Source organism: Haliotis rufescens, unplaced genomic scaffold (genome assembly GCF_023055435.1).
Source record: "Haliotis rufescens isolate VD_foot unplaced genomic scaffold, xgHalRufe1.0.p SCAF_13, whole genome shotgun sequence".
NCBI lineage: Eukaryota > Metazoa > Mollusca > Gastropoda > Lepetellida > Haliotidae > Haliotis > Haliotis rufescens.
In genome coordinates, this window is record NW_025963813.1 from 17,674,291 (window position 1) to 17,700,371 (window position 26,081).

At 40.9% G+C, this 26,081-nt stretch overlaps 1 protein-coding gene across 2 annotated transcripts in view; it reads right to left on the reverse strand.

The window, feature by feature from the left end:
- Nucleotides 1–18,343: 18,343 nt before the first annotated feature.
- The window catches only part of LOC124132230 (calsyntenin-1-like), a 31,178-nt gene continuing 23,440 nt past the window's right edge, over nucleotides 18,344–26,081 (reverse strand). Inside the window, exons 13-16 of one of the 2 annotated variants that reach the window (XM_046496014.2) lie at nucleotides 25,096–25,231; nucleotides 24,492–24,673; nucleotides 23,825–23,938; nucleotides 18,344–21,501 (exon numbers count right to left, since the gene is read on the reverse strand). In XM_046496014.2, the coding sequence (XP_046351970.1) occupies nucleotides 21,487–21,501; nucleotides 23,825–23,938; nucleotides 24,492–24,673; nucleotides 25,096–25,231 (447 nt within the window). In that variant the 3' untranslated portion in view covers nucleotides 18,344–21,486. Of the gene's footprint in view, nucleotides 21,502–21,531; nucleotides 23,939–24,491; nucleotides 24,674–25,095; nucleotides 25,232–26,081 lie in introns of those variants that run through there. The other variant, XM_046496013.2, reaches the window with a different exon arrangement.

The window sequence follows — 26,081 nt, forward strand, 5'->3', positions numbered from 1 at the left end:
TGTGGCACACCATATGGCAAAGTTTAACTGATTCTGCCAAAATTGCATCGGATTGTGAAACCAATCGTGCACCATTTTATCGCTAGTTGCCGTGACCCTGTACTTTTCAAAGATATCTGGGAATTTAACGAAAAATTCAGAACCGGAGGCAGTTACTATAATCGATTGATTAGTAATATATCTCGATTTCATATTTAAATTATGATATAGTATCATTGTATATTTAATATGTATGTTACACTCCCAGGAATAACAAATGGTCAGTCTATTGAACTGCTTCATACTATCGATAACTCGGATGGACAACTCGAAGTAGCTCTATGCGATGTAACGTATTACCCACGGTGGACCAATATAAATGCTGCGAAAGAAAATAATGAATTATTAATAGTTGAAAATGATATTCCTAAAATCATTACTATACCTGATGGGTATTACAGCGTATGCTCACTCAATGATGAATTTTTTAAACCTAATGGATCTAGTCTCACACAAAATGAGGCGAATGGGAGACTGAAATTATACCCTGGAGAAAAAAAAAGTGTATTTCCTTACAATAACTTAACAAACACACTTGGATTTACACAAATATTAAAAATATCCAATACATTAAAAGATGGAGAGACATTACCCGATTTAGTTCCCTATAAAGAGTTGTGCATCCATCTTGATCAAATCAGTACAACAAATAATATTCAACTAGAAAGTCCTTCAACTCTGCTTAGAAGTGTTCCAGTGAAAGATGAAAAATATAATAGCGGTAGAACGGAATCTTTCTCATCATTACAATATAAAAAATTGAAGCGGGGTATTATTTCAGACTTCAAAATTTCTGTATTAGATGTAAAACATCAACCTGTACATATAGGATACTTAAGCGTAACACTCCATATTATAAATAATGGTTGATGCATCAGGCCCTGGAATAGTAAGACAATGTAATACAATTGCGCTTTCCGATCTCGGAGACACGGAAGGATTTGGTAAACCCGGTACCAATGGTAAGTTATACGCTTTACACTTACACGATAATGTATACAAGCGGAAAGAAGTCACATTCACGGGTAATCTAGAAGATTTAAGCGATATCGATGTAAGTAGACTCCTTAAAAACACTTCGTACAATATTACTCACAACGACGATAATAAATGGACTATGATCGAAGCAAACATCGAGTGGCTACTGAATATCATCATTACCCCACCTTATGTGATGATGGGTAAGGAACATAATTTAACTAAGATAATAAATAGTGGCATCGTACTCGCGGCTTATATCCCATCAAAACGAAAAAGTGTGTTGGTCACTCCCCTGTCAGAAAACCCAGGTCATATGTTATATAGTCGTCCGTCCTTAAAAAATGTTACTTTAAATTTGGTTACTGAATTCGAAGAAATTAAAGTTAACCTGAGTGCAATACCTAATCTTTCTACGCTTATTATTGAAGTCTTGTTCGGAGATGCACCGGAAGATGCCTTCGATATATTACCAGGTCTATCAATTAAATGGCTTAAGAAACACCAACGTCAACGTTGCAGTATTATTCATATCGGAGCATCACCCGTTGCAACCCTCGAGGGGGTCCAAATTATTAAAAGTGGTAGTATTTCTCTTACTAAGATATTCTTGCCGTATAATATACATTTGATAAGATTGATGTATACTATCAAAACATTTAAGCAAGACCAATTAAAGACTATTATATGATCATAATATACACTATGAGTTTATATCCAGCGCTCGGTGAAGCATTTGAAAAGATGGAAACTGTTGATGGATTTCGATTACATCAAATAAAAGACATAAAACATCGAATAGGGAAGGATAGGGAGTTGAGACTTGGATTGTATAAAAAGTATCGCAAAGTCGTGAATGCTCTGGACGGAGTTGACACCGCGCTTGTAGTATCTGGTATGGGACTCGGTGTAGCGGGTATCGGTTTACTATCAACTATAATCGCCGCGCCTATCGTGCTCGGCATGGAAATAACCGCTGGAGTCTCGGGACTGGCAGGAATAGCGATAAGATTCATTTCTCGTAGGTTACAAAAGAAAGCATTAAAACACGATAGTATTCGGATACTCGCCGAAGCAAAGTTGAACAGCATTGAGGATCATATTTCAACAGCAATGGCCGATTGTAAGATATCCGAGGATGAGTTTCGTTTAGTGCTGTCGGAACTCACCAAATACAACGCAATGAAGCAGGAGATTCGATCAAAATCTCGTAAGACCAGTGGTATTAGCGAAGACGAGAAAAAAAAGTTCATAGAACAGGGGAGGCAACAAGCGCGTCAGTTATTCCGTGTCAAAACCAAAGAACTGGTTGGAGATTAAAAATAGATTGCTTACTATCGTTTGATCACATTTAGACTCATCGTTGAATCACATTACCTATAAAAATTTATATCATTGGCCCCAGGTGGTGGTGAACTGGAGCCAATTTAACTTAATCTCATGACTATCATTAAATCACATAATTCATTTTGACATAAAAAATTCCATCTGTAGTAGCAGTATAGGTATATAAATCCAGCTACAGTGGAAGTGGTCCAGAACCCCCATTACCTATACTACTATCTGCCTAGAGTCCTATGCCAGAACGCCTTGGCTCATGGGCCAATCTGGCATTATTGACCCCCGGGTTCTATTTGTCATCAGATCTAGGGCGGAACCAGCCTGACTTTTATCCCTGTTTGACAATAATAGCTACCTGTGTCATTTTTGCTTGAGTATAGCACCCTTGTAGCCCTGGTGATTGTAGTCGGCTTCTACTACATCACCGTCCTTGTTGACACTCCATGGTGGGTGGGGAGCAGAGGTGTCGAATAACTTTCTTTCATTATGGCTACCCCACACTTTTCTGGTTCTCGCTCAAAAAGTAAACGAAGGCATATTGATTCAGATCCTGCAATATCTTCAGATGAGGATTCTGTACCCCATGCTTATTCTTGGCCACGTTTTCTGGTTGCTGAAGGTGTTGATGGTGAACCCCTCAAAATCAACCCCTTTGTAGTTTCTAAATATATTGAAGGAATATGTGGAACTGTTAAAAATGTCACTCGCCTCCGGTCCGGTTCATTGCTTGTGGAGTGTGCACGGAGACAACAGTCTCTAAATCTGCTCCAGGCACATCATTTTGCTGATACTGAGATTATTGTCTCAGTTCACAAAACTCTGAATTCCTGTAGAGGTATTGTTCGCGACTACGCAAAATGCCTTTCTGATATGCATGAAGAGGAAATTGCTGCAGCGATGAAAAATCAAGGTGTAACTGCTGTTAAAAGATTCTCTAGAAAAGATGGTGATGCATTCATAAAAACCAACACCTTCCTTTTTACGTTTGCACTCACAAAGCTCCCTTCTTCTATCAAAGCTGTATATTTCAACATCGGAGTGGATGTTTACATCCCAAATCCACTCCGATGTTTTAAATGTCAACAGTTTGGACATGGAGCAAAATCATGTCGCAACACACAAGTCTGCCCCCGCTACAGTAAAAACCACGATGGCACAGAGTGCACAGATAACATCAAATGTGCAAACTGCAGTGGTGAACACATGTCCTTCTCAAAATCATGTCCCTCTTTTGTCAGACAAACTAAAATTCTTAAAATCAAGTACAGTAATGACATATCATTTGCTGATACAAAGAAGTTACTAGAGAAGGAGTCATCCCCTTCCCCTTCTACTCTGTCTTACGCTGCAGTTTCCTCTTCACCTCTCAAAGTAGATCAGGGTTGCCAAACAGCAGTTAACTGGGTCTCTGCTGTACAGACCATTTTATATCAAATTGATGCTACCGTCACCAGTACTTCCTCAACATCAGGTTCACAAACTGAGCCTTCAGCAGAACCTCTACCAGAATCTGAACCAGAATCTGAACCAGAATCTGAACCAAAATCGGAAACTGTGCCTGTGACTGATACTCCACCCGAACCCGTGGCTGTATTGAAACAAAATGTAACCATCACTAGAAAAGAAAAGAAACAACAAAAGAAAAAGGAATCCAAGGCCCTTACACATATTGAGATGCCTTCAACATTGACAGTCCCTCTGGAGGTTCATAACCCCTTTGAACCTCTAGATATGGAAGTCACTCCATCTCCGCCAATTTAACAGAGAGGGTCTTCCTCCGCTCACGATCTCCAGTTGAACCCCCATGAGTTGCTCTGCTACCTTAATACAATGGAATTGTCGAGGACTTCGGAACAATTTTAATGACCTACAGCTACTAATTCAAGATTTAAAACCATCAACAATTTGTTTACAGGAAACTTTTCTCAAAAGCACAGATAAATTTGATTTACGACAGTACGACTCCTACCATTGCTTTTCCCCTCTGGGGGATAAAGCAACTGGAGGATCTTCTGTTTTGGTGAGGCAGGGCGTCATTCACAGTCTTGTTCCTCTCAATACCCCTCTTCAGGCAGTTGCGGTACGTGTAACATTAAATGTTGTTTTTACATTATGTTCTTTGTATGTACCACCATCGTACTCTCTTCGACAGTCTGATCTTCAGGCACTATATGACCAATTCTCTAAGCCCTGTGTTATCATGGGAGATTTGAATGGCCATAACCCACTTTGGGGTAGTAATGACACTAATAATAAAGGAAAAGCACTTGAGGATTTTCTCTTCAATAATGATTTGTGTATTTTTAATGATGGTACTTACACATATCTACATCCTGCAACTGGCACTTACTCTTGTTTAGACCTGTCAGTTGTAGATTCTGATTTACTTAATGAATTTGAATGGTCAGTCCACGATGACCTATGTGGAAGTGACCATTTTCCTACTATATTACAATCTGTGACACCATCTGATGTTTCTCCGTCATCACGATGGAATTTTACTAAGGGAAACTGGGCGTTATATGAAGTCCTTTGCACTAATCATCTAAAACCTGATGGTTTCCTTGATGTTTCCGACCCTATAAAAAGAATTTCTGAGAAACTAAATAAAATAGCTGATGAATGTATTCTGAAGTCCTCTTCAATCCTCACATACGTAGACCATGGTTCAGCAATGATTGCAAACTAGCTAGGAAGGCAAGGAAAAAAGCTGAACAATATTTCCGTCGCCATCCTTTGGTCCACAATTTAAATAAATTTAAAATATTAAACGCTAAAGTCGCTTTTAGCGATATTCCAGCAATTTCACGGCGGGGGACACCAGAAATGGGCTTCACACATTGTACCCATGTCGAGAATCGAACCCGGGTCTTCGGCGTGACGAGCGAACGCTTTAACCACTAGGCTACCCGACCGCCCTAAACGCTAAAGCACGGCGTACATTTAAAAAAAACAAGCGTCAGTCTTGGCAAAATTATGTCTCCAAGATAAATTCACGTACGCCGATATCTAAGGTATGGAACATAATTAAGAAAATTAAAGGTAAGGGTTCTAAATCTAGTTTCCACCACCTTAAAAATGGGAATGAATTATTAACCAATACTTCTGATATTGCTAATAAACTTGGTGAAACTCTGGCTCAACATTCTTCCTCCTCGAACTATGCCCCTAAATTCCAAAAATATAAAAAGCAGCAAGAAAAGAAACCTATAAATTTTAATTCAGATAATGGGGAGGATTACAATGAAATCTTTTCCATTCATGAACTCAATACTGCCCTTGGGCAAGCTCATGATACTGCTACAGGGTCTGATAATATACATTATCAACTCTTAAAACATTTACCGCAACCCTGTTTAGAAACCCTCTAGATGATATTTTATAAAATCTGGACGTCAGGAGAATTTCCTTCTTCATGGCGTGATGCTATAATCGTTCCCATACCTAAACCTGGACGTGATCATACTGATCCTTCCAATTATCGACCAATTACATTGACTAGTTGCGTTTGCAAAACCATGGAACGCATGGTCAATAACAGATTAACCTGGTACTTGGAATCCAATAACTTAATCACAAATATCCAATGTGGATTTCGTAAAAATCGCAGTACCATTGACCACTTACTTCGACTGGAGTCATTCGTTAAGAATGCCATTGTAAATAAGCAGCATGCAGTGTCTATCTTTTTCGATCTAGAAAAAGGCATATGACACGACATTGAAGCACGGTATTTTAAGAGATTTACATGACTTTGGATTGCGAGGCCGTTTGCCTCAATTTATATCCAACTTTTTAACTGACAGACAATTTCAAGTCCTCGTGGGTTCTACCCTATCTGATCATTACAATCAGGATCAGGGTGTCCCACAAGGCAGTATTTTGCCTGTCACATTGTTCAGTATCAAAACGAATAGCCTATCTAAGGTTTTTAATGATTCAATTGATGGATCTCTATTCGTGGATGATTTTAACATTTCATGTCGTGGTAAAAACATACATACTATCAAAAGACAATTACAAATGTGTTAAATAAGATAAATAAATGGTCATTGGAAAATGGTTTTAAATTTTCAAAATCGAAAACAAATTGTATGCATTTTGTTTGTAGGAAATACAAACCTCATAAAGACCCTGATCTAGTTTTAGATAGCACTCCAATTATAGTTGTAAAAGAGGCTAAGTTCCTGGGTATTATTTTTGATCACCATTTAACCTTTTTACCACACATAAAATATTTGAAAAATAAATGCCTGAAGGCCCTTGACCCACTGAAAGTTGTTTCAAATTCCAAGTGGGGAGGGGATCAGAAAACCCTCCTTCAATTATACAGAGCACTTATTCGCTCTAAACTGGATTATGGCTCCATTATCTATGGTGGAGCCTGCAAAAGCAACCCTAAACTTTTGGATACTATCGATCATCAAGACTATGTCTTGGATCTTTCCGAACTTCTCCTATTGACAGTCTGTACGTTGAGGCTGATAATCCATCTCTTAAACAACGCCGAATTAAATTATCCTTACAGTATGTCTCTAAATTACGCTCTAATAACTCGAATCTAGCATATGTTTTTAACCCCCTTTATGAAAATCTCTATAATCAAAAATCATCGGTTCTCCCCCCACTTCAGCCGCTAAAATTAATCTTAAAGATATAGCCCCCACGCAGCTTTTGTCTTCTTCACCTTGGCAGTTAGTGAAGCCAGAGGTGGATCTGACATTAACTAAATTAAAGAAATCGGAAACAAATCAACTTATTTATCAACAAAAATATAATGAATTAAGAAACACATATAATACTTACAAATCTGTATTTACAGATGGATCCAAGGATAGCGGCGCTGTTGCCAACACCACTGTCATTGGATCCAGGACTATCTCCTCCAGATTACCCGATAATAGTTCTATTTTCATAGCAGAGGCCAATGCCATTTTAACAGCTTTACAATATATCAGTAAACAGTCAAAATATGAGAAATTTATCATATTTTCCGATTCTTTTTCTTGCCTGCAGGCTATCCATAACATATCATGTCAACATCCACTTTTAATCAAAATTATTGAATTATATAATGAACTTGCTACTGGCCAATACGACATCGTCTTTTGTTGGTTGCCCAGTCATGTGGGCATTAAAGGCAACACAATGGCTGATTCTGCAGCAAAAGCAGCATTCAACAAATCTGTGACACCATTTCTTATCCCATACACTGATTATAAACTTGTAACCAGATCTTATATTCGTGATCTGATGCAAAAGAAGTGGGACACCCAAGTAGGTATCAATAAATTACATGAAATTAAACCAAATATCGGTTACACCTACTTGGGTTGTCAGTCAAGATTTGAAGAGGTCATTATGCGAAGATGTCGTGTTGGCCATGGTAGATATACTCACGAATATTTATTGAAGGGTGAGGATCCTCCATTTTGTATCCCTTGTGATGAAAGAATCACGGTCAAGCATGTCCTGCTTGACTGTATTGATTTTTCTATCACAAGGGAACAATATTTCAAATCATCTTCTCTAAAGGATCTTTTCACTAGTATTAATTCTCGTTTAATTATAGGTTTTTTAAAGGATATTGAACTGTTTGAAAATGTTGATTGATATGTTTTGTATAAACGCAATGTTTTAAATTTGGTAGAGTAAATTAACAACTGCGATTGTATCCACGAAGGGGGTTAAGGTACTGTAAAATTATTGTCCCCATGAGAGGATAGGTAAGCTCCATATCTTTCAAAGTAAATTTAGAACTACCACGTTTTTAATCGTAGAATATGTGTCATTTTAATATGTTAGGCTAACTCTGCCAATAATCGCCAACACTTGAAGGGATGATGTTAATCCTGCTGGGATCCATGCAGGAAGCAAATGTACTGTAAGTCCCCATGGTCCCTAGTATGGTGATCTACCTTCAGTTGCTGGCGATCTATAGCCCGTTTTTATCTTATATCGTTATATATAGTGCTTTTCTTTTTAATGATTCCATACTAGTTTTATATCTTTTTTCTGTGATAAGTCTAGTAATTTCACTGTCCTTCGTTGGCAGGTTTTTATATAAGTTCAATTGTATTGATTATGCTTAACTCTTGATAGTCCGATATAGCTGAAATATTGCCGCTGTGACTTAAAATTTTAACTCACTCACTCAAAGTACCTTTACAAAACAATGTTTTTTTCAGCATTGTTGCCAAATTGCTGTGAACATTTGTCACTTATAGTGTAACCTAAGAGTTCCAGATAATTTTTGCCATTAAACAATATAATCACGTGACTAATCACGGGTCCGGGTACTCCTGTGGGTACCTGGGTCGTACTCAGGACCCAACCGACCCGAGCACCCGAGTTACCCCTCCCAGCCCTACTATTCCCTACCCGGATCGTCACGGGTCTTATGTTGTCAAGGAGTTATCCGATAGTAGCAAAGTCGCTGTAATCCCCAATTTGTGGTTTACAATAATATTTCCAAATCGGATAAAACATCAGGGGACTAGACTGGATTTGAAGAATAAGAGTAACTCATGGCGACACCATCTTTGCTGTGTTACATTATTCCAGTACAAAACATGTTTCAAGCCCTCATCATATCTTAATAGCCGCCATTTGCAATCTGTAGTAACGAGTCTTCATTCATTCATTCATTCATTCATTCATGTATCATTCGTGACCAACTCGTGTTATTCCGGGACAAGCCGGTTACGGAAAGGGGCGAGTGGTGACGAATGACACAGAGTGTACAGCAAAAACCCAGTTTCCGATAAACTACGAAATGAAAACCATGACATTAAATAACACCTTAACTGACTAGATGATTCGTAGAAAATACTAGAAATAAATTAATGTTGCCTAGATAGTCATGCCAGTTTTACGGAAATGCAGATAGGCAGCAACTTCGAACATTGCGTGTTTGTTTTAAAATAAAACTTTCAAATCTTTGAGTAACAAGATTGAGTATTTTTCTCAATCTTAAGGTTACTGATACTTACTTGATATGACATTGGATTATATTCCTGGTCAGATTATTTAACGGCCATAAACAGAGATTATTAACTAAAAGTGTGACTTACCGTGAATGGTATGTATTAGGAAGAAAAAGTCAAACCCTTGATGAGCATAACACAAATTTAACTCTTACATATACATGGATGTGAACCGAACGGTATTTACCGCTTTGTCGTGTAATGTCACTCCTAACATGCTATCCAACTCTTAAATAAGATGTCACTCTTAAATCAGACGTGTTTCCTCTCACTGAATTACCTCTAAAAACCTGCTGGGGATTTGAGGGGTCAAAAATATTTATTCATTCCAGAGGTCAAATTATAAACAACATGGTAAACAATGTTTGTTTAAATGCTGTGTCGTCGTTTAATCCGATATAGAATGTACAATCAGACAATGTTGTTATAGCCTCACAAGAGTTTGCAGTTTTTGTAATCTTGTTTTTATTATTATTCTAAAATGCTAAATGTATTTCAACTGTCTTTATATCCTTGAGAATATTAATAAAAGAATGTAAACATGTGTGTTGTTGTTGTTGTTGTTGTTGTTGTTGTTGTTGTTGTTGTTGTTGTTGTTGCATGAGAGTTTTGGCACTGAGTTCAAACAGACAAAATATATGAAAAGTTATGATTTAGGGCGCTTTATTCTTTTATTGTTGTTGTTGTTGTTGTTGTTGTTGTTGTTGTTGTTGTTGTTGTACCTTGAGCAAATTGTCAATGGTTGGGGAGCTGTTACTTTACACACTAGTTGCAAGATTTCTATCACCAATGAAAATGAGTACCAGTCAGTGTTAGTTCCCCAAGAGGTTGATACACGAGGGCGGCTGGAAGGTTCTGAGCCTGACTATGATGGACTGCGTTGATGGAGTTAGTTTATTGTTCAGCATGTTCCCACCGAGGTCCACACACTACTATCAACAATGCTGGAGTGCCTGGATCCCGCGGGATCTCCACAGGAGACGTCATCTCCATTAATGTTGCAGAACGTTACCTGGCAGCTCGACGTCATCTCCATTAATGTTGCAGAACATTACCTGGCAGTTCGACGTCATCTCCATTAATGTTGCAGAACGTTACCTGGCAGCTCGACGTCATCTCCATTAATGTTGCAGAACGTTACCTGGCAGCTCGACGTCATCTCCATTAATGTTGCAGAACGTTACCTGGCAGCTCGACGTCATCTTCATTAATGTTGCAAAACGTTACCTGGCAGCTCGACGTCATCTCCATTAATGTTGCAAAACGTTACCTGGCAGCTCGACGTCATCTCCATTAATGTTGCAGAACGTTACCTGGCAGTTCTTTCTCCAAGTTAGAGAAGAGGTGGAAATCTGACGGTGCAGAATCTGGTAAAAACGGAGGATGTCCAAAGACATCAATTCATTGCAGCCATAGCGACAAGAGACTTGACGTCCGGTGCATCATCCCGGGGGAACAAGCACCTTACTCAACGCTGAGCATGTATATTCTCGTGCAGTTGCCTCAGCAGATTAGCACTATACTGGCCGTTAATGGTCGATTCCTTTGGAATCCCAGAAAGCTGAAAACACCACCTTTCCAGCTGATGAGACACACTTTGCCATCTTCGGGGTATAAAGACGTCAGATGTGTCCACTGCTTTGACTGTTTTTTAGTCTGTGATTGATAGTGGTGAACCCCAGACTCTTCCATGGGTTCAAATTGCTGAACAACATCAGCTCGTCTGTTTCAAAACGACGTACATTCTTCCCGTAGACAACGGGCCTTGGGCGTTTCTGATCAGGAGTCCGTGGAACCCAGGGTGATGAACCTTTACCATGCCTAGTATATTGATCAGAATGTCCTCAACTGTCTCATGAGAGATGTACTGGCTACGTGATGTGTGTCGATCATCCTCAATCATGTCTTGTATTTTATCCACCATGTCCTTAGTGGTGGCAGTTGAAGGACTTCCCGATCTTGGATCATCTTCGAGACTCTCTCTCTCTCTCTCTCTCTCTCTCTCTCTCTCTCTCTCTCTCTCTCTCTCTCTCTCTCACTTGACACCATGTCCGCATGGATGGCTGTTGGAGGAGATACTTGATGACAGCGTGGTTGCCAATTTTGTCTAATTTCATCAACAGAGAATACCTAGTCACGTTGATGCCTACAGAAATATGCTGCCTGGTTGTGTATCTGGTTCAAAAGCAGCGTGGAAGCAGGTTGTACTTAATACAAGAAAACGGATAAAGGGTACATCTCTTGTAAACAGCCGGGCAAAAGAAAGTGAACACTGTCGCTAAAACATATGTGGCAACCCTAAGGTCCAGAATACAACTATGATACCCGTATTAAATAAATCACCATCGAATAACCATTTTTTGTTCGTTTCATTTTTAGCCACCATCAAACATAGATGGATACTTCCTTTTCCCTGGCAGTTTAGTTAGGCTCGACCCGTGAAGATCCGGGGTAGGTCAGGTCTTCAGCAACCCATGCTTGCCGTAAAAGGCGACTATGCTTGGCGTAAGAGGCGACTAACGGGATCGGGTGATCAGGCTTGCTGACTTGGTTGATGCCAATTATACATTCAGGAAACAATTTGCGTTTGTATGTTTTAAAATTGTTCTCCAAATGTCCCAAAAACTGATTCAGTTAAATATGTTTACACGTCGACATGAGTTTTGGCCAACTTAGTGCTAAGGCCGTCCTAAATCCGTGTAACATACATCGTCTTAGCGCTTGGATTGGTTTGTGCGAGTGGCCCAAGGTCATCTTATCATATTTTAAGGTCAATAGATGAAATGCGACACAATCGCACATATGTAGTCATATATCGAGCACAAGAGAAATTGTCGGGATTTGACATATTCTTCAATGATCAAAAACAAAATACAGATTAAGCATTCGCCGTGCGTACATCTTGCGATCGAAATAATATGCAAATAGACAAAGACAATAGAAAAATATCATTCCCTCATATGTCGGACTATGCATCTTGGCAACCGATATCTTCGGAACAGATATTGGGTATTTACACACAACAACCTTCAAGTCATTGTCTTCAACATTCGGACCATAAGACAGTAAAGACATTATGTACATAGAAGAGCAGGAGGCCCGCCATACACGAGGATCCTGGAGACGCACATGTCCTTTATACATGGGATCCTTGAGCCATGATATACACAAGTCTGACATACGCGGTGATCCTTGAACCAGGAGATGCAGAGGTCTGTCATACACGGTGATCCTTGAACCAGGAGACGCAGAGGTCTGTCATACACGGTGATCATTGAACCAGGAGATGTACATGTCTGTCATACACGGGGACCCTTGAACTAGGAGATGCAGAGGTCGGTTATACACGGGGAGCCCTGAACCAGGAGACGCAGAGGTCGGTTATACACGGGGAGCCCTGAACCAGGAGACGCAGAGGTCGGTTATACACAGGGATCCTTGAACCAGGAGACGCAGAGGTCGGTTATACACGGAGATTCTTGAACCAGGAGACGCAGATGTCTGACATACACGGTGATCCTTGAACCAGGAGACGCAGAGGTCTGTTATAAACAGGGATCCTTGAACCAGGAGACGCAGAGGTCGGTTATACACAGGGATCCTTGAACCAGGAGACGCAGAGGTCGGTTATACACAGGGATCCTTGAACCAGGAGACGCAGAGGTCGGTTATACACGGAGATTCTTGAACCAGGAGACGCAGATGTCTGACATACACGGTGATCCTTGAACCAGGAGACGCAGAGGTCTGTTATAAACAGGGATCCTTGAACCAGGAGACGCAGAGGTCTGTTATACACAGGGATCCTTGAACCAGGAGACGCAGAGGTCGGTTATACACAGGGATCCTTGAACCAGGAGACGCAGAGGTCGGTTATACACAGGGATCCTTGAACCAAGAGACGCAGAGGTCGGTTATACACGGAGATTCTTGAACCAGGAGACGCAGATGTCTGACATACACGGTGATCCTTGAACCAGGAGATGTACATGTCTGTCATACACGGGGATCCTTGAACCAGGAGACGCAGAGGTCGGTTATACACGGAGATTCTTGAAACAGGAGACGCAGAGGTCGGTTATACACGGTGATCCTTGAACCAGGAGATGCATTTGTCTGTCATACACGGTGATCCTTGAACCAGGAGATGTACATGTCTGTCATACACGGGGATCCTTGAACCAGGAGACGCAGAGGTCGGTTATACACGGGGATTCTTGAAACAGGAGACGCAGAGGTCGGTTATACACGAGGATCCTTGAACCAGGAGATGCATTTGTCTGTCATACACGGTGATCCTTGAACCAGGAGATGCAGAGGTCGGTTATACACGAGGATCCTTGAACTAGGAGATGCATTTGTCTGTTATACACTGGGATCCTTAAACCAAGAGACGCAGAGGTCGGTTATACACAGAGATTCTTGAACCAGGAGACGCAGAGGTCTGACATACACGGGGATCCTTGAACCAGGAGATGTACAAGGTCCGTGATACACTGGGATCCTTGAACCAAGAGACGCAGAGGTCGGTTATACACGGAGATTCTTGAACCAGGAGACGCAGATGTCTGACATACACGGGGATCCTTGAACCAGGAGACGTCCCAGATTCAAACCGATGTGTTGAAACACCAAAGCACATGTCATCTACAGGTTGACGGTGGCATGAGAGAATGAACCTCAGAACACCGTGGGAACACGATTTGATTTTATTCCAAATGCCCTTACGCTGGAATACAACTCGTACGTCAAATAATCCGACTGGAGACGTGGATCTCATGGTATACAAATGTACCCACATTGAAACTTTGTGTTTATCTTACGTTGATATTGATTTCACACTCACGCATGACAGGATGCCACTAACTGATGAATCCAAGGACAGATAACTCACATCAGCAACCTTCGTGTAACATATCCTTGAGTTGTGCTTGCATGTTGTACATCCGCCCTTGGTGCTTCAGAACTTCGTCAATGGTCGAATTAGGCTGAAGTTGGTCACTGCTACTTCTTCTCGACTGTCGGGCAATGTTATCGAATGACCGTCTCCCGGCGTATGGTCGTTGAGTTGGTCTACGGTCAACGACAACGTGGGGCTCATTCGCAGTGACGTTCACGGTGTCCGTGAAGCGTACGGTCCGTCCTTGACATTTCTTCTTGTGTTCAACGTACTGCTGCACCTCACTCTCTAACTGGAGACTTCTCCACGGGTTGTAGGCAGGATAGAGTCTCTGAACGCGGTACACTTCACCAACTAGAGGCTTATAATGGGGTATCCTTGGGTGGAATGTTTTTCCGTTGCCTGGTTGAAAATATAGCTGCGTACTTGATGATCGGAAGCTATCAGCGGACTTTCCAATTGGTCTTGCGCCATGGAGCACTGTCCCCATAAATCCTATATGAGGCGAACTTGATGCGATACTCGGCGTTTCAGTCTCCCTTTCACTACCGTCCTCGGAATAGGGGATGAAGTTGGAACTGTGGTCAGTTTTGGCTCTATTCTGCAGTTCATCAGCAAATCGGTCGGATACAAGGACGTTTGATTTACTTCTGCAGAACCAGGGAGGAATCTCCGACCATTTAGCATATTCCACAGCATATCTTGGGTCGATGTAGTCAGACCCCGTCACAGAAGCCGGTAGGCAAGGGGCTGTTGCTTTGGGGGCTCGGAATCTTGTAACAAACGGTCGTTCACCATTTTGCAATGGTCGAATGTTCATCGTGGTGCTCAAAGCCCGCTCTGAAACTCGAGACTGTAGTTTCCTGGTAAATCTCGTGCCAGGAGCGAAAGATATTCTCCCAGTCTGTACACTGTACGTCGCTGACGGGTACTTCACCAGACTTTGGGGCGATGGAAGATGCCTCGATCCGGCATCCATGGTCGCTGAAGGTTTCCTCGAGACGACTGGAGTGGACATGATGTGAGCCTCTCGTTAACTACAACTTCTACCCCTCATCACTCGATAACTTCAAGCCGGGACGGCCTGCACAGCTCGACACGACTACAAAAGCATGATATAAATTTCAACCCGACAATACACACACCTATTCAGCCCCAACGTGGTCTACCTCACCCGGCACTGAGTAAGTGAAATCTAATGATCTCATAACAAGAAAAACAGAGAATAAGTAACGCGAATGATCGAACTGAGTCTGCCATTGTCTCGCTACACACACAGTCAACGAAAGGGAGGTAACTGTTGCTGGTCGGGTATGTAATAAATGTCGATTGAAGCAGACGACAGTTGAGAGCGCCCCCTAACGGCCCCGTGTAAACAGTTCCCGTCATTTTCATTATGCCTTTATCCGTTTCTGATAAGATTCTTTCTAAGCTCCAGTTAGGATTTCTTCTTAAGTTCGTAATCGCCTTGTTGGGTGAACAATTGTCGATTCATGTGCGAAAAACGAGCATAACAGATTACTGTGAAAGAAAAATCTGATTTACAAGAGGCCATACATGCTCGTTATTGAAACGGGCAGAGTGAGATCGTATAAACCAGTAGGTCTTACATGTTGTTGTGTGCGTATTTCATTGGGGCCATTGTACCCAGTTGATTAAGTCAGATTACTGAGCAAAACTAATCACTTCTATATTACCCTTTCAGTTTCAATTGTTGGTTTAATACATTTTTGCACACTTTGAAGCCATAACGTAAAGCGTTACATTGACAGAAGTCATTCATTGTGCAGATCGGCTAAAGGAATGTGGGGAAATGCGAATACCGAATGAAATGTTTGTTTGTTTGTTCGTTTAACTCCGGACTCAACAATATTTCAGCTGTATGGCGTGACCAGATAATCCAGTGATTGATATTCGGCGCAACGATCCACGCTGTGGGGGTACGTGACATCAACCGTGACCGCCCGAGCCACCGTCACCCAGTCAACACCCATACGTTGCAATTCTTACACGAAATCCCCCGGGTTTCGAAGGGATAACATCAGATGTGCGTATGTTGTATTTATGAATAACCAGTCACAACGGATATCAAAATCTGTGTTTAATGCCATCTAATGTCCTACTAAAAGTTTGCTAGGCACAAAAATCAAAACGAGTCCATTGTATTTTGAATCGTGAGTGAACGATGCACACCAAATACGCCTCAATGAAATCTGATTTCCATCGTGTATATACACACAATATTAGTGACATTGACCTTTGATGCAACATCCTCGATTGTCCAGGGTATTATATCACCATTTTATTATGGTAAATACCCTGGACCCACGCCACCATAGGTTTGTTACGGATGTGACGTCACCATTTCAAAATCATTTATCACTAACTTGAATGGACATAATGTTTCTCGCACATGAGTGTAATTTGATTGGACGGCTCTTTGTCATTTGGAATCAGGCTTAAAACGAAGCTATATTTCCGAATGGATCCGGGGTATTTGTCATAACAGAATGGAAGTTGTTTGTTTGTTTGTTAAACGCCGCATTCAAATTAAGTATGTTTGTTTCATAATTTGTTCATTTCAGTTTCAGTAATCTTGACATTCTTCATTGTAGTTTAACGCCGCACTCAGCAATAATCCAGCTATATAACGGCGGTCTGGAAATAATCGAGTCTGAACTAGGCAAACCAGTGACTGACTTCATGCGCATCGATCCATGCAGTTGGGATACGATGACATGCCTCAGCCAAGTCAGTGAGCCTGACCACCCGATCCCGTTAGTCGCTTCTTACGAAAAGCTAAAGACCAATTCTAACCCGGATGTTCACGGGTCTCCTCATTGAGTAGCATATACGGTTGATATTGGCCGTAAGTTTAATATGGCACGGCTGGTATAATTCATAAGTAGACAAACTGTGACAGAACACGCATATACATTGTGTCATAAGCCGCCTGTACAACAGGGCGGCGAGATGAAACGGGGTTTAGCGTCACGTTCAAGATTATATAGCGACATGTGTGTGTCCGTTAGTGTTTGTGTGTGCGCTGCATGTTCTAGTCCGGACTAATGCCGGTTTTATACTGCTTGTCCACTGAGAATACCCCACTCCGACAAGGTATACCGACTCCGAGCTCCTCTTATTGTTAAGCGTCAGACAGGCAACAACAAGCATCATCTTTAACGTAACGTATTTCTACTATTAGAGACCGCCTCCGTGGTCTAGTGGTAGAGCGTCCTCCCTGAGAGCGGAAGGTCCGGAGTTCGATCCACAGCCGCGTCATACCAAAAGACGTGTACAAAATGGTACTTGTTGTTACCCTGTCTGGCGCTCGGCATTAAGGGGCTAAAACAAGGACTGGTCGGCTCGGAGTCAGTATACTGTGTCTGAGTGGGGTATTCATGTTAAACTGCGGCATGGTATCTCAGTGAGCTAGCACTATAAATCGGCATCAGTCCGGACCAGTACAAGAAGCCACACACACACACATACACGTGCATACACGTCGCTATATAAGTGCAATAATCTTGGACGCGACGTTAAACCCCATTTCACCTCACCTCTACTATTAGACGCGTAGGACCATGCGTCTCCTGGTTACCCGGCGTATATCCTATATGTTGAATATTGGCACAGTGGCAACTCCCTACCGTACTGAATCCCAAATTTTAGTAATACAAAGTGTACCCCTGAAGGAAACGGTCATAAATAATGTTCAACATATCACAGTATTAGAGACATGGCGTCTGATTTTGTTTCTTTGTTGCTTATCGCCGCACTCAGCAATATTCCAGCTATATGACGGCGGTCTGTAAATAATCGACGACTGACATCATGAGCATCGATCCACGCAATTAGGATACGATGACATGCATCAACCAAGTCAGTGAGCCTGACCACCCGCTCCCGTTTCATGGCGTCTGAAAGAGGTCCGGCTTCAATTATGTGAACAGATCGCATGGTCCCTCGTCAAGTAGAGTCCGGCGTATATTGGAGACCAGGCGTGTATTGGTTCTAATAGAGGAAATACGGTATTTTGGTATTCTGCTCTCCAAGCACTCCACCACAAAGCGGTCTGCACATGAAACACAAGTCAGCATAATATTTATATGTTTTATTACACCTTTCAGAGCCATGTGCTAGTGCAAATTAGAATTAATAACATGAATACGATACTGTTGATATACGAATGCACCTGACATTTAAATGATTCACTGCACGATTGTGACAGCATTGCTAATTGGACTGACAATGCTAAAAGCAAGCGACTGTAAACTTGACAAAGGTGATGAACAGTAATTGTAAACTACATAAGGTACTCTGTATAAAATAGATATATAATCCTTATATACTCGAGCACAGAAATAACGGTCATCATAATAATTTAACGAAAAATGAAAATAAAATATGATGATGATATTGACTGTATGGCTTTGCAGTGTGACAGATGTCCTGTGTACACCTATCAAAAACAGGGTAACTTTATGTCGTTTTTAAGCTACTAAAGTTCTATGTTTTACCAGAAACCCAGTACATGTATACACATTAAAAGAAAGTAATAGGCAATTATACAGGGCATACAGTAATGGTACGAACACACCTTAATTGTTTTATAGCCTGGTGGTCAAAGAAAAAATCAAGCTTCAAAATGTTCTTTCCCTCTTGAACATATTGAATGAAACTAACCAATCATTTAAAAGAACAAAACTTGCAAGGCAGAATTCGATATGAAATTTTGGATTTGGTTTAAACTTTAGAAAGCGTATAGGTCCTTATTCGCCAACACTGTTATACATTAAATCTCAAAAAGAGTTTTGAGATACTCTTCTCAATATTCGTAAGAACGTGGCCGTTTTTAGGTGTTTGAGTATATAAGACTTTAATTTGAACCACAAAATGTTGACTACATACATCGGTGTTATTTTACACGTAAACAACATACAATTGGACGACGTATAGTTAAACAATTCTTAAATCCGTGTGACGAAAACATTCTTGGCTCTTAAAAACGCCGTACAAATCCTACCGCGATGGCATTTGTCAGTTTAGACCTGTCATATTATGAACTGTATGTTAGAAAATGTCGTCGTCAAAAGCAACTACCCTGCGGGGAGCAGGTTGGTTAGGTGCATTCGACGATGAGAGCCTCGTCTCAGTGTCTGGTACACACAACACCGCGGTCTGGTCGTGGATATACCAGGTGACGTGGGTGGAAACTGTCCCAAGATTGCAGCGGGGTTAACCCACGAGGTCACAATGCAATAAACCAGTGTCATTGTCTTGTCCTGAATTATAGGCCTGTGTCGTCACCTAGTGATCGAGGAGTATACCACCGCTGTAGTAAAGTTCGGCATCGCCCTATCTCACATGGATCGACGAGTCGTAAAATCGGTGAAGACCTACCTACTCTTTATGTTTTATAAGCTACGGTGTTGATTCTAAGCATTTAGTTATTTCCTGAATTGGCACACGTAAGGTCTGTAAGCCATTCTTTCTCAGCAAGGCCTCATATGGATTCCGGATTAGAAAAGGTCCCGGGCAACCTGTTTGCCATGCGGGGCAACTTAATGATTACGTGTCATCGTAACCCGGAGGCGTGGGGCGTTGCTCATATTATCAACCACTGGTATGTCTGGTCCAGACTCGATTATATACAGGCCGACGTCATCTCGCTGGAATATTGCTGAGTGTGGCATTTAACAGAAAAGAAAGAAATCGCTGATCATATCGTCCTGTAAATTACGCCTGTAAAAAGAATTACGCCCATTTTGTGTGAAATGCTTGTCGGGGGATTAGAGCGGGGGCCTCGCAGTGGAGTAAGTGTTAGGATCAGATTTCCGTCTGCCTGCTGTCAACAAGAAACCCAGAGAAAGGATATCTTCTCGAAATAGGGATCTATGCGATGTTGCTGTGGTACGCTTTCACGACATAACCCTTTCTTCAATTATTCTTGGTTGTGTTGCCGTTTTCAAATCAGTTTTCGTTCTATTAAGCGGTCGTAGCTCTACGATTATCGTAACTCCTATGTACGACTATCGCAGTGGTGAAAGGGGTGGCCCTGTTGTCTAAGGTGCAGTAATTCGCTGTGCAGTAATATAACTGCGATACTGTTCAAAGCGGCGTTAAACCAAACTCACTCACTCCCACGCGAAGTGCCGCAACCACCGAACTCCCATATACGAATTCACCTGCAAATATTGGTGAACCTGAGTACGTAAAAAAACAGCTATTGTAGCAATGTTTCCTCACGCAATCCTGAAATAATTTCAACACAAAAATGAAGTACGATTATATACATGAGAATACCGTGCTACACGAGGTTAAACTGCCACGTTTTCCAACTTTTAAAATAACATTGTTAATTTCCAGTTTCTTTAGCAGTGAGGTGGACACAATCTAAATCCGAATGCCTTCTAGCATTGACGCGACGTACAATGTAATTTTGGGTTTGTCATTTCTGTACTGTCTCCACAAGACTAGTTATAGCCGTGGGCGTCAGGAGGCCAAACGATTCTCCTTTCACGGAAAGTCTAAGATGCATGTAATCTACCCAGGTCATTAGCTTGTGAAACGATTGACACTTATTGAATCAAGTTGTGTTCGACCTGCAGTGTGATCTTATGTGACAGCTTATTGAATTTACAATTACCCACACACTCCGTATCAGTGAGATCATAATTACTAATCGACCTTGATGTCACTTGATTGATGAAACCATACTGTGCAGCCAAAATTGGTCAGAAAGTAGTGTGTTCTTGTTTCCATGCCAGCCGAAGATGACAAGTCGGCTGGTTTGATTCAAATCCTTCAGAACCCACACCTTCCCTTATCTAAAAATGTGTGATTTATTCAACCAGCTAATGATTACCCAATATCATACGACAAGTCTCAGTTTCACACACGACACTGATAACAACGTCTAGACAGACTGGAAATGGGTACCGAGTTTGGAGCAGAGTCTTCAATGCTGTTGCTTCTGTCACAAGTAACAGCCAGTTGCCTCAGCTCAGAATGTAGTATGTACTCCTTGACTGTGACAGCAAGTTGTGTGGGTGATTCTAAACCTACTCCACTTTTCTCCCAACAGAGTCCTCAGGAGCACAAAATGTCACATCCAAGATTCTTCATGAAAGAAAATTAATTCTGTTAGAGCTACACTCATCATGCATGTTCTTCCAGCAATCCAAGGACAGACCATTCGAGCTGACTTGGTATTACTGCATTTCAAAGGCATGCAAGTTGTTAGGTTGTTAGTTCCTGTAAATGAATAAGAAAACCAGACTCAGGTTATGTGTGGTTGGCTTTATTGACAGGAAGACAATATATACAAATGCAAAACACAGTTGACATGACGATCCTCCTGCACAACCACATATCTGTTAGTTAATCTGGGCCAAGGAGAAAGTGGTCATTTGAGTGACAGGAACTTTCAGAGACCAGCTGAAAGCCCTGAGACTAAGTCACTACAAGATGGTGCCATGTCGGGAACAGTTTCAAAATCAAGTAGCATGCTGTCACATCTCAAATAAAGGCAATTAGGACATGTCTCAGACTTAAAAAACTAATCTAGATTACTTGGGCAGTTTCCTTCGTCACTGACTGACTGAATACTTAACATACTTAACATACATTACCCACAAAAATAAGCTTGCAAATGTATCCTGTGCTTTCAGCTTTTACTATATACACTTTTTAACCACAGGCCAAAAATTACTTTCAACAGCAGCATTAAAAGTATAGCAATCCCAACATGGCAATCTTTATGTTTCTCCATTTTCGTTTGAGACTTTGAGCAGAACCAGGGGAGCATCCAAGAATGGTCAGGGGTCAATATTTTGATTTTTCATAATTTGATCATTAATTTACTGTTGGGAGAAGAGCTAGTAAGAAAGGGGATCTACTTCGTGGAGTGAAAACCCGTTTCTAGAGACAACCAAACAACCAAAATCCTGGATGCCCCTCTAGACTTGGCAGTTGAAAATAAGTGAACACCATTATGTTGTAAAAGAAATTAAGATACAAATTTCACAAGACAAAAAGTGGTAGAAATATATAAATTTGATGAGCAAAGCATGCAAGCAAAATCAAATAAAGCACCAGGTGTTGACACACAATTTCAGGACTTGGGGGTGAGACAACTTTAGCCTTGGCCCGGCATGAAGCAGAGAGCACTTTAGGATGATTTCATTTGAATTTTTGAAACTTAATTAACATGATGATCTAGAGCACCAACTAATCCTACAGTCCAACTAGTACCCTGTCTAATGTAAGTTTGCATGGAGCTGATGATGCCATTTCCAAACAGGTTTTAACTTTTTGGCACAAACATTTTATCGGATGAGGATTAGTTTATTAGTAACAGTCTAATTGCATCAATGACTTCAAATACTACCACCAAATATTTCAAAGTATAGATGCTACATGGCAGATTATTGTATTGAAATAATTTCAGGCTACACTGAATTCCTTGAAATCTACAATAAATTAATCAAAGTTATGATTATAGACCAACAACTAATACATGACAACTAACCATCAATGATAACTAATGATGATAAAATCAAGGTACGTCTCGCTGCTTCATGAAAATCTAGCAAAACCATATACGTGACGATACACTGAAAAGGGTGCGGTTTACATTTCTTAACAAGCTAATGATTCCTTTATAGGGTATTCACAACCAAATCACCCTTTTCCGAGCATCTAAATAGTAAATCGTACAAATAACTTCACAGTGTATTCACAACAATCTAAAACTTATCTTAAGACAGTTCTTGATATCACTCTATACAACAACTATGTAACAAAGTAAATTCTCACAGAGTGGAGTGACAATAATTTTCACAAAACTTTGCACCGTAGAAGAAAAGAATAATGTGTCATTTGATATTCCACAAAAAACTTCCTTTCACATGTATAAAAAGGATATAAGACACTACAGTCTAAAATTCAATATTTAAAATTTCTAAAGACACACTATACCAAACCGGAATGTCAACAAAATGTACACCTAAAATCTTCAAGTCTGGTATAATGCTTTAGAAACAACTGTCCTCTTTCGTAAGATAATTATCACACAGTGTACAATAATTAATAATAAGACTCATAATAATAATAATGTCATAATATGGACCAACGAGAACAACCAATTGCAGAAGGGACACAGGTGCGAACGAACACTTGAATTTAAGCAGGCAGACACACTATGAAGAAGCAACACAGGGGATATCTACAGGATAAGCTGCAATCGGAACATGACGGCGGTTCGTTGGATACATAGTGATGAGACCATTATACTAGATAGTATTCACATTCATCAGTCAGCACAGTCGATCAGAAGCAGTAATGATACCACTTTCATTTCAGTCCAGGCCCTTTGGGCAGCACGCTTTGACTTTTTCAAATGTATCGACTTTGTGAGTTGTTGGACCAAGCCCAGTCGAGCGCATATCTTTGACTAAATTTCACAATTAAAGCCTTTTAGTTCAAAGAGATTTTTTTTTCAATATAATAATAGAATGGTCTCTCAAAATCCAAGATTTGAATGGTCCCATTCCAAGTCTTGTCCATTTGTTGGTACCTTCGGTGGCTCTTCGTCAGAACTTTCTCCGTCATCGTGGAAACTGCTGCCATCGTCGTCACTGTCAGATTCGTCTCTCAATGACTGCATTCCATTATCTTCATAATCAAAAACCTGAAAAGGGAAATCAACATATAGAACTGACTGCCTTCCAGACAAATGCAAACAAGAGCCATCAGAAGATGACATGGTTTTCACCATTTTGCCTCAATTTCAGAGACAGTGATAAGAAATGGGCTTCACACATTGTGAGGAATCAAACCTGGACCTTCGGCATGACGAGAGAACACATTTAACACAAGGCCACCCAACCGCCCCTTTAAACAGGGATGAGAATGGCTTTTTGAAAAACACACTGAAAGTTTGCCTGGGGGGGACCACATGATTTATGTGTATATTGTAATGGCATGTTTCACAACACTGACCCAGAATGTAACAGAATCAGAGGAGATTCTTGGAACATTATCATCCCAGTTCATTAAATTGAGATGAAGGAGGCAACATATAGCCTTACTTCCAGCCATGTCCTGTAAAGCATAAGACGACAAGATAATGTATAAGATGTGCTTGGGGACATTAACAAATGTGTATACCAGACAGAGAAAAGGTACAAATAAATAGGTTAGAGTTATCTCCCCTATACCAGTTGAACCTCAGTGCAGCTCACCTCTTGTTCCATGGGGTTGACTGTGATGTTGAGTGCCGAGTTGTCCCATTCCATCTCACATTTTTCATCCACCTGCACGACCTGGGTACGTCGGTGCGCTGCCCGGATGCGGATCACTCCCAGGATGATCATAAAGAGCAGGAAGCCCACGCAGACAACAATGATGGCTGCCATGCCGAAGTCTGCAAGATGCATGGAAATATTCATAATAAACTGGGCATTGACATGGTATTCCAAGTGGTTATTACCAATTCCACTCGAATACGAATTGATCAAAACTAACTGTTACGGACATTTTCAGTTTTCATATCTAAATATGTTTGTTGTTTAACGCAACCACACATTAAAATTCCAGCCATATGGCAGTTGTCTGGAAACAACTGGAAAATGATAAAAGAAGTCAGCGAGCTTGACCACCCAATCCTGTCAGTTGTCTCTTACGTCAAGCATGGGGTGCTGAAGACCAATTCTAACCAAGATCTTCACAGGAATAATTTTAAGACTTAAATTCAATCAACTTCAAAGATTATGCAAAATTTTAAGTATCTATTAAAATGAAGAAAATTAATTTAAGTAATCGTGTGCGAAACGGTTTTCTACTTACTGGATGAGGTAGCTACGAACTGCTGAGCACTGGCCGATTTGACGTTCTCTAGGGCATTCCTGACTGGGGCGGAGGCTGCAGCCTGCTGGGCATTAGCGTGAGCTTTGACTTGGGGCACCTCGTGGACAGCAACCAGCTGAAACATTCAACACAATGTAGCCTCATCTACACAAACAGCAGACTAGTCTCTACATGGGAAGTGTTTGTTTCTTTACATCAAGTGTGTATTTTGTTAACACTGCCATCAGCAATCACAGCAAATTACATAACAGAATACCTCTCTTTGATAGACATTTAGAATTTGGAAGAGCATGAAGTCATTACACTTTTATGGATAACAACGTGACTAGAACATTTCAGGGCTACTTCTTGCCCCTTCATCCGGTGAATCTGATAATACCTATTCACCTGACGATGGGAAAAAAAATACCTCTGAAACATTGTTCACATCAATAAAGAAGTTGTTTGTTTCTTTGTTGTTTAACACAGCATTCATCAATATTTCAGCTATATGATGGCGGTCTGTCCATAATCAAGTCTGGACCAGACAATTCAGTGACTGACTAGGTATCAAACCATGCAATTGGGATACCATGCCATTCATCAACGAAGTCAGTCAGCCTGACCGAAACGGACTATGATTTATTGGCAAACTCAAGGTATCTCAAAATGCTTTTGTACGTATAACTGAAGCAGACTAGCAAAGAAAATATTGGCAGTGAAATGAGTTAATGAATCAGATATAATTCATAAAAAACCTTACCAAAATAATGAAAACAGCCAAAGAGTTCATGTTTACTAGCAGGGATTATGTCGACAAGACAATTTTGCTGTGAGAATCTATATTTCAGTATTCCCTGGCTGTTGCGATTCTTGTTAGTGCATGAAGGGGTTGACCAGGGGTTTAAATGATCAGCTTCTGAGCTCTGCCACTCCAGGCAATTAGGTCAAGGAGCCCTCCAACAATAGGCAGGTGATTAGGTGGC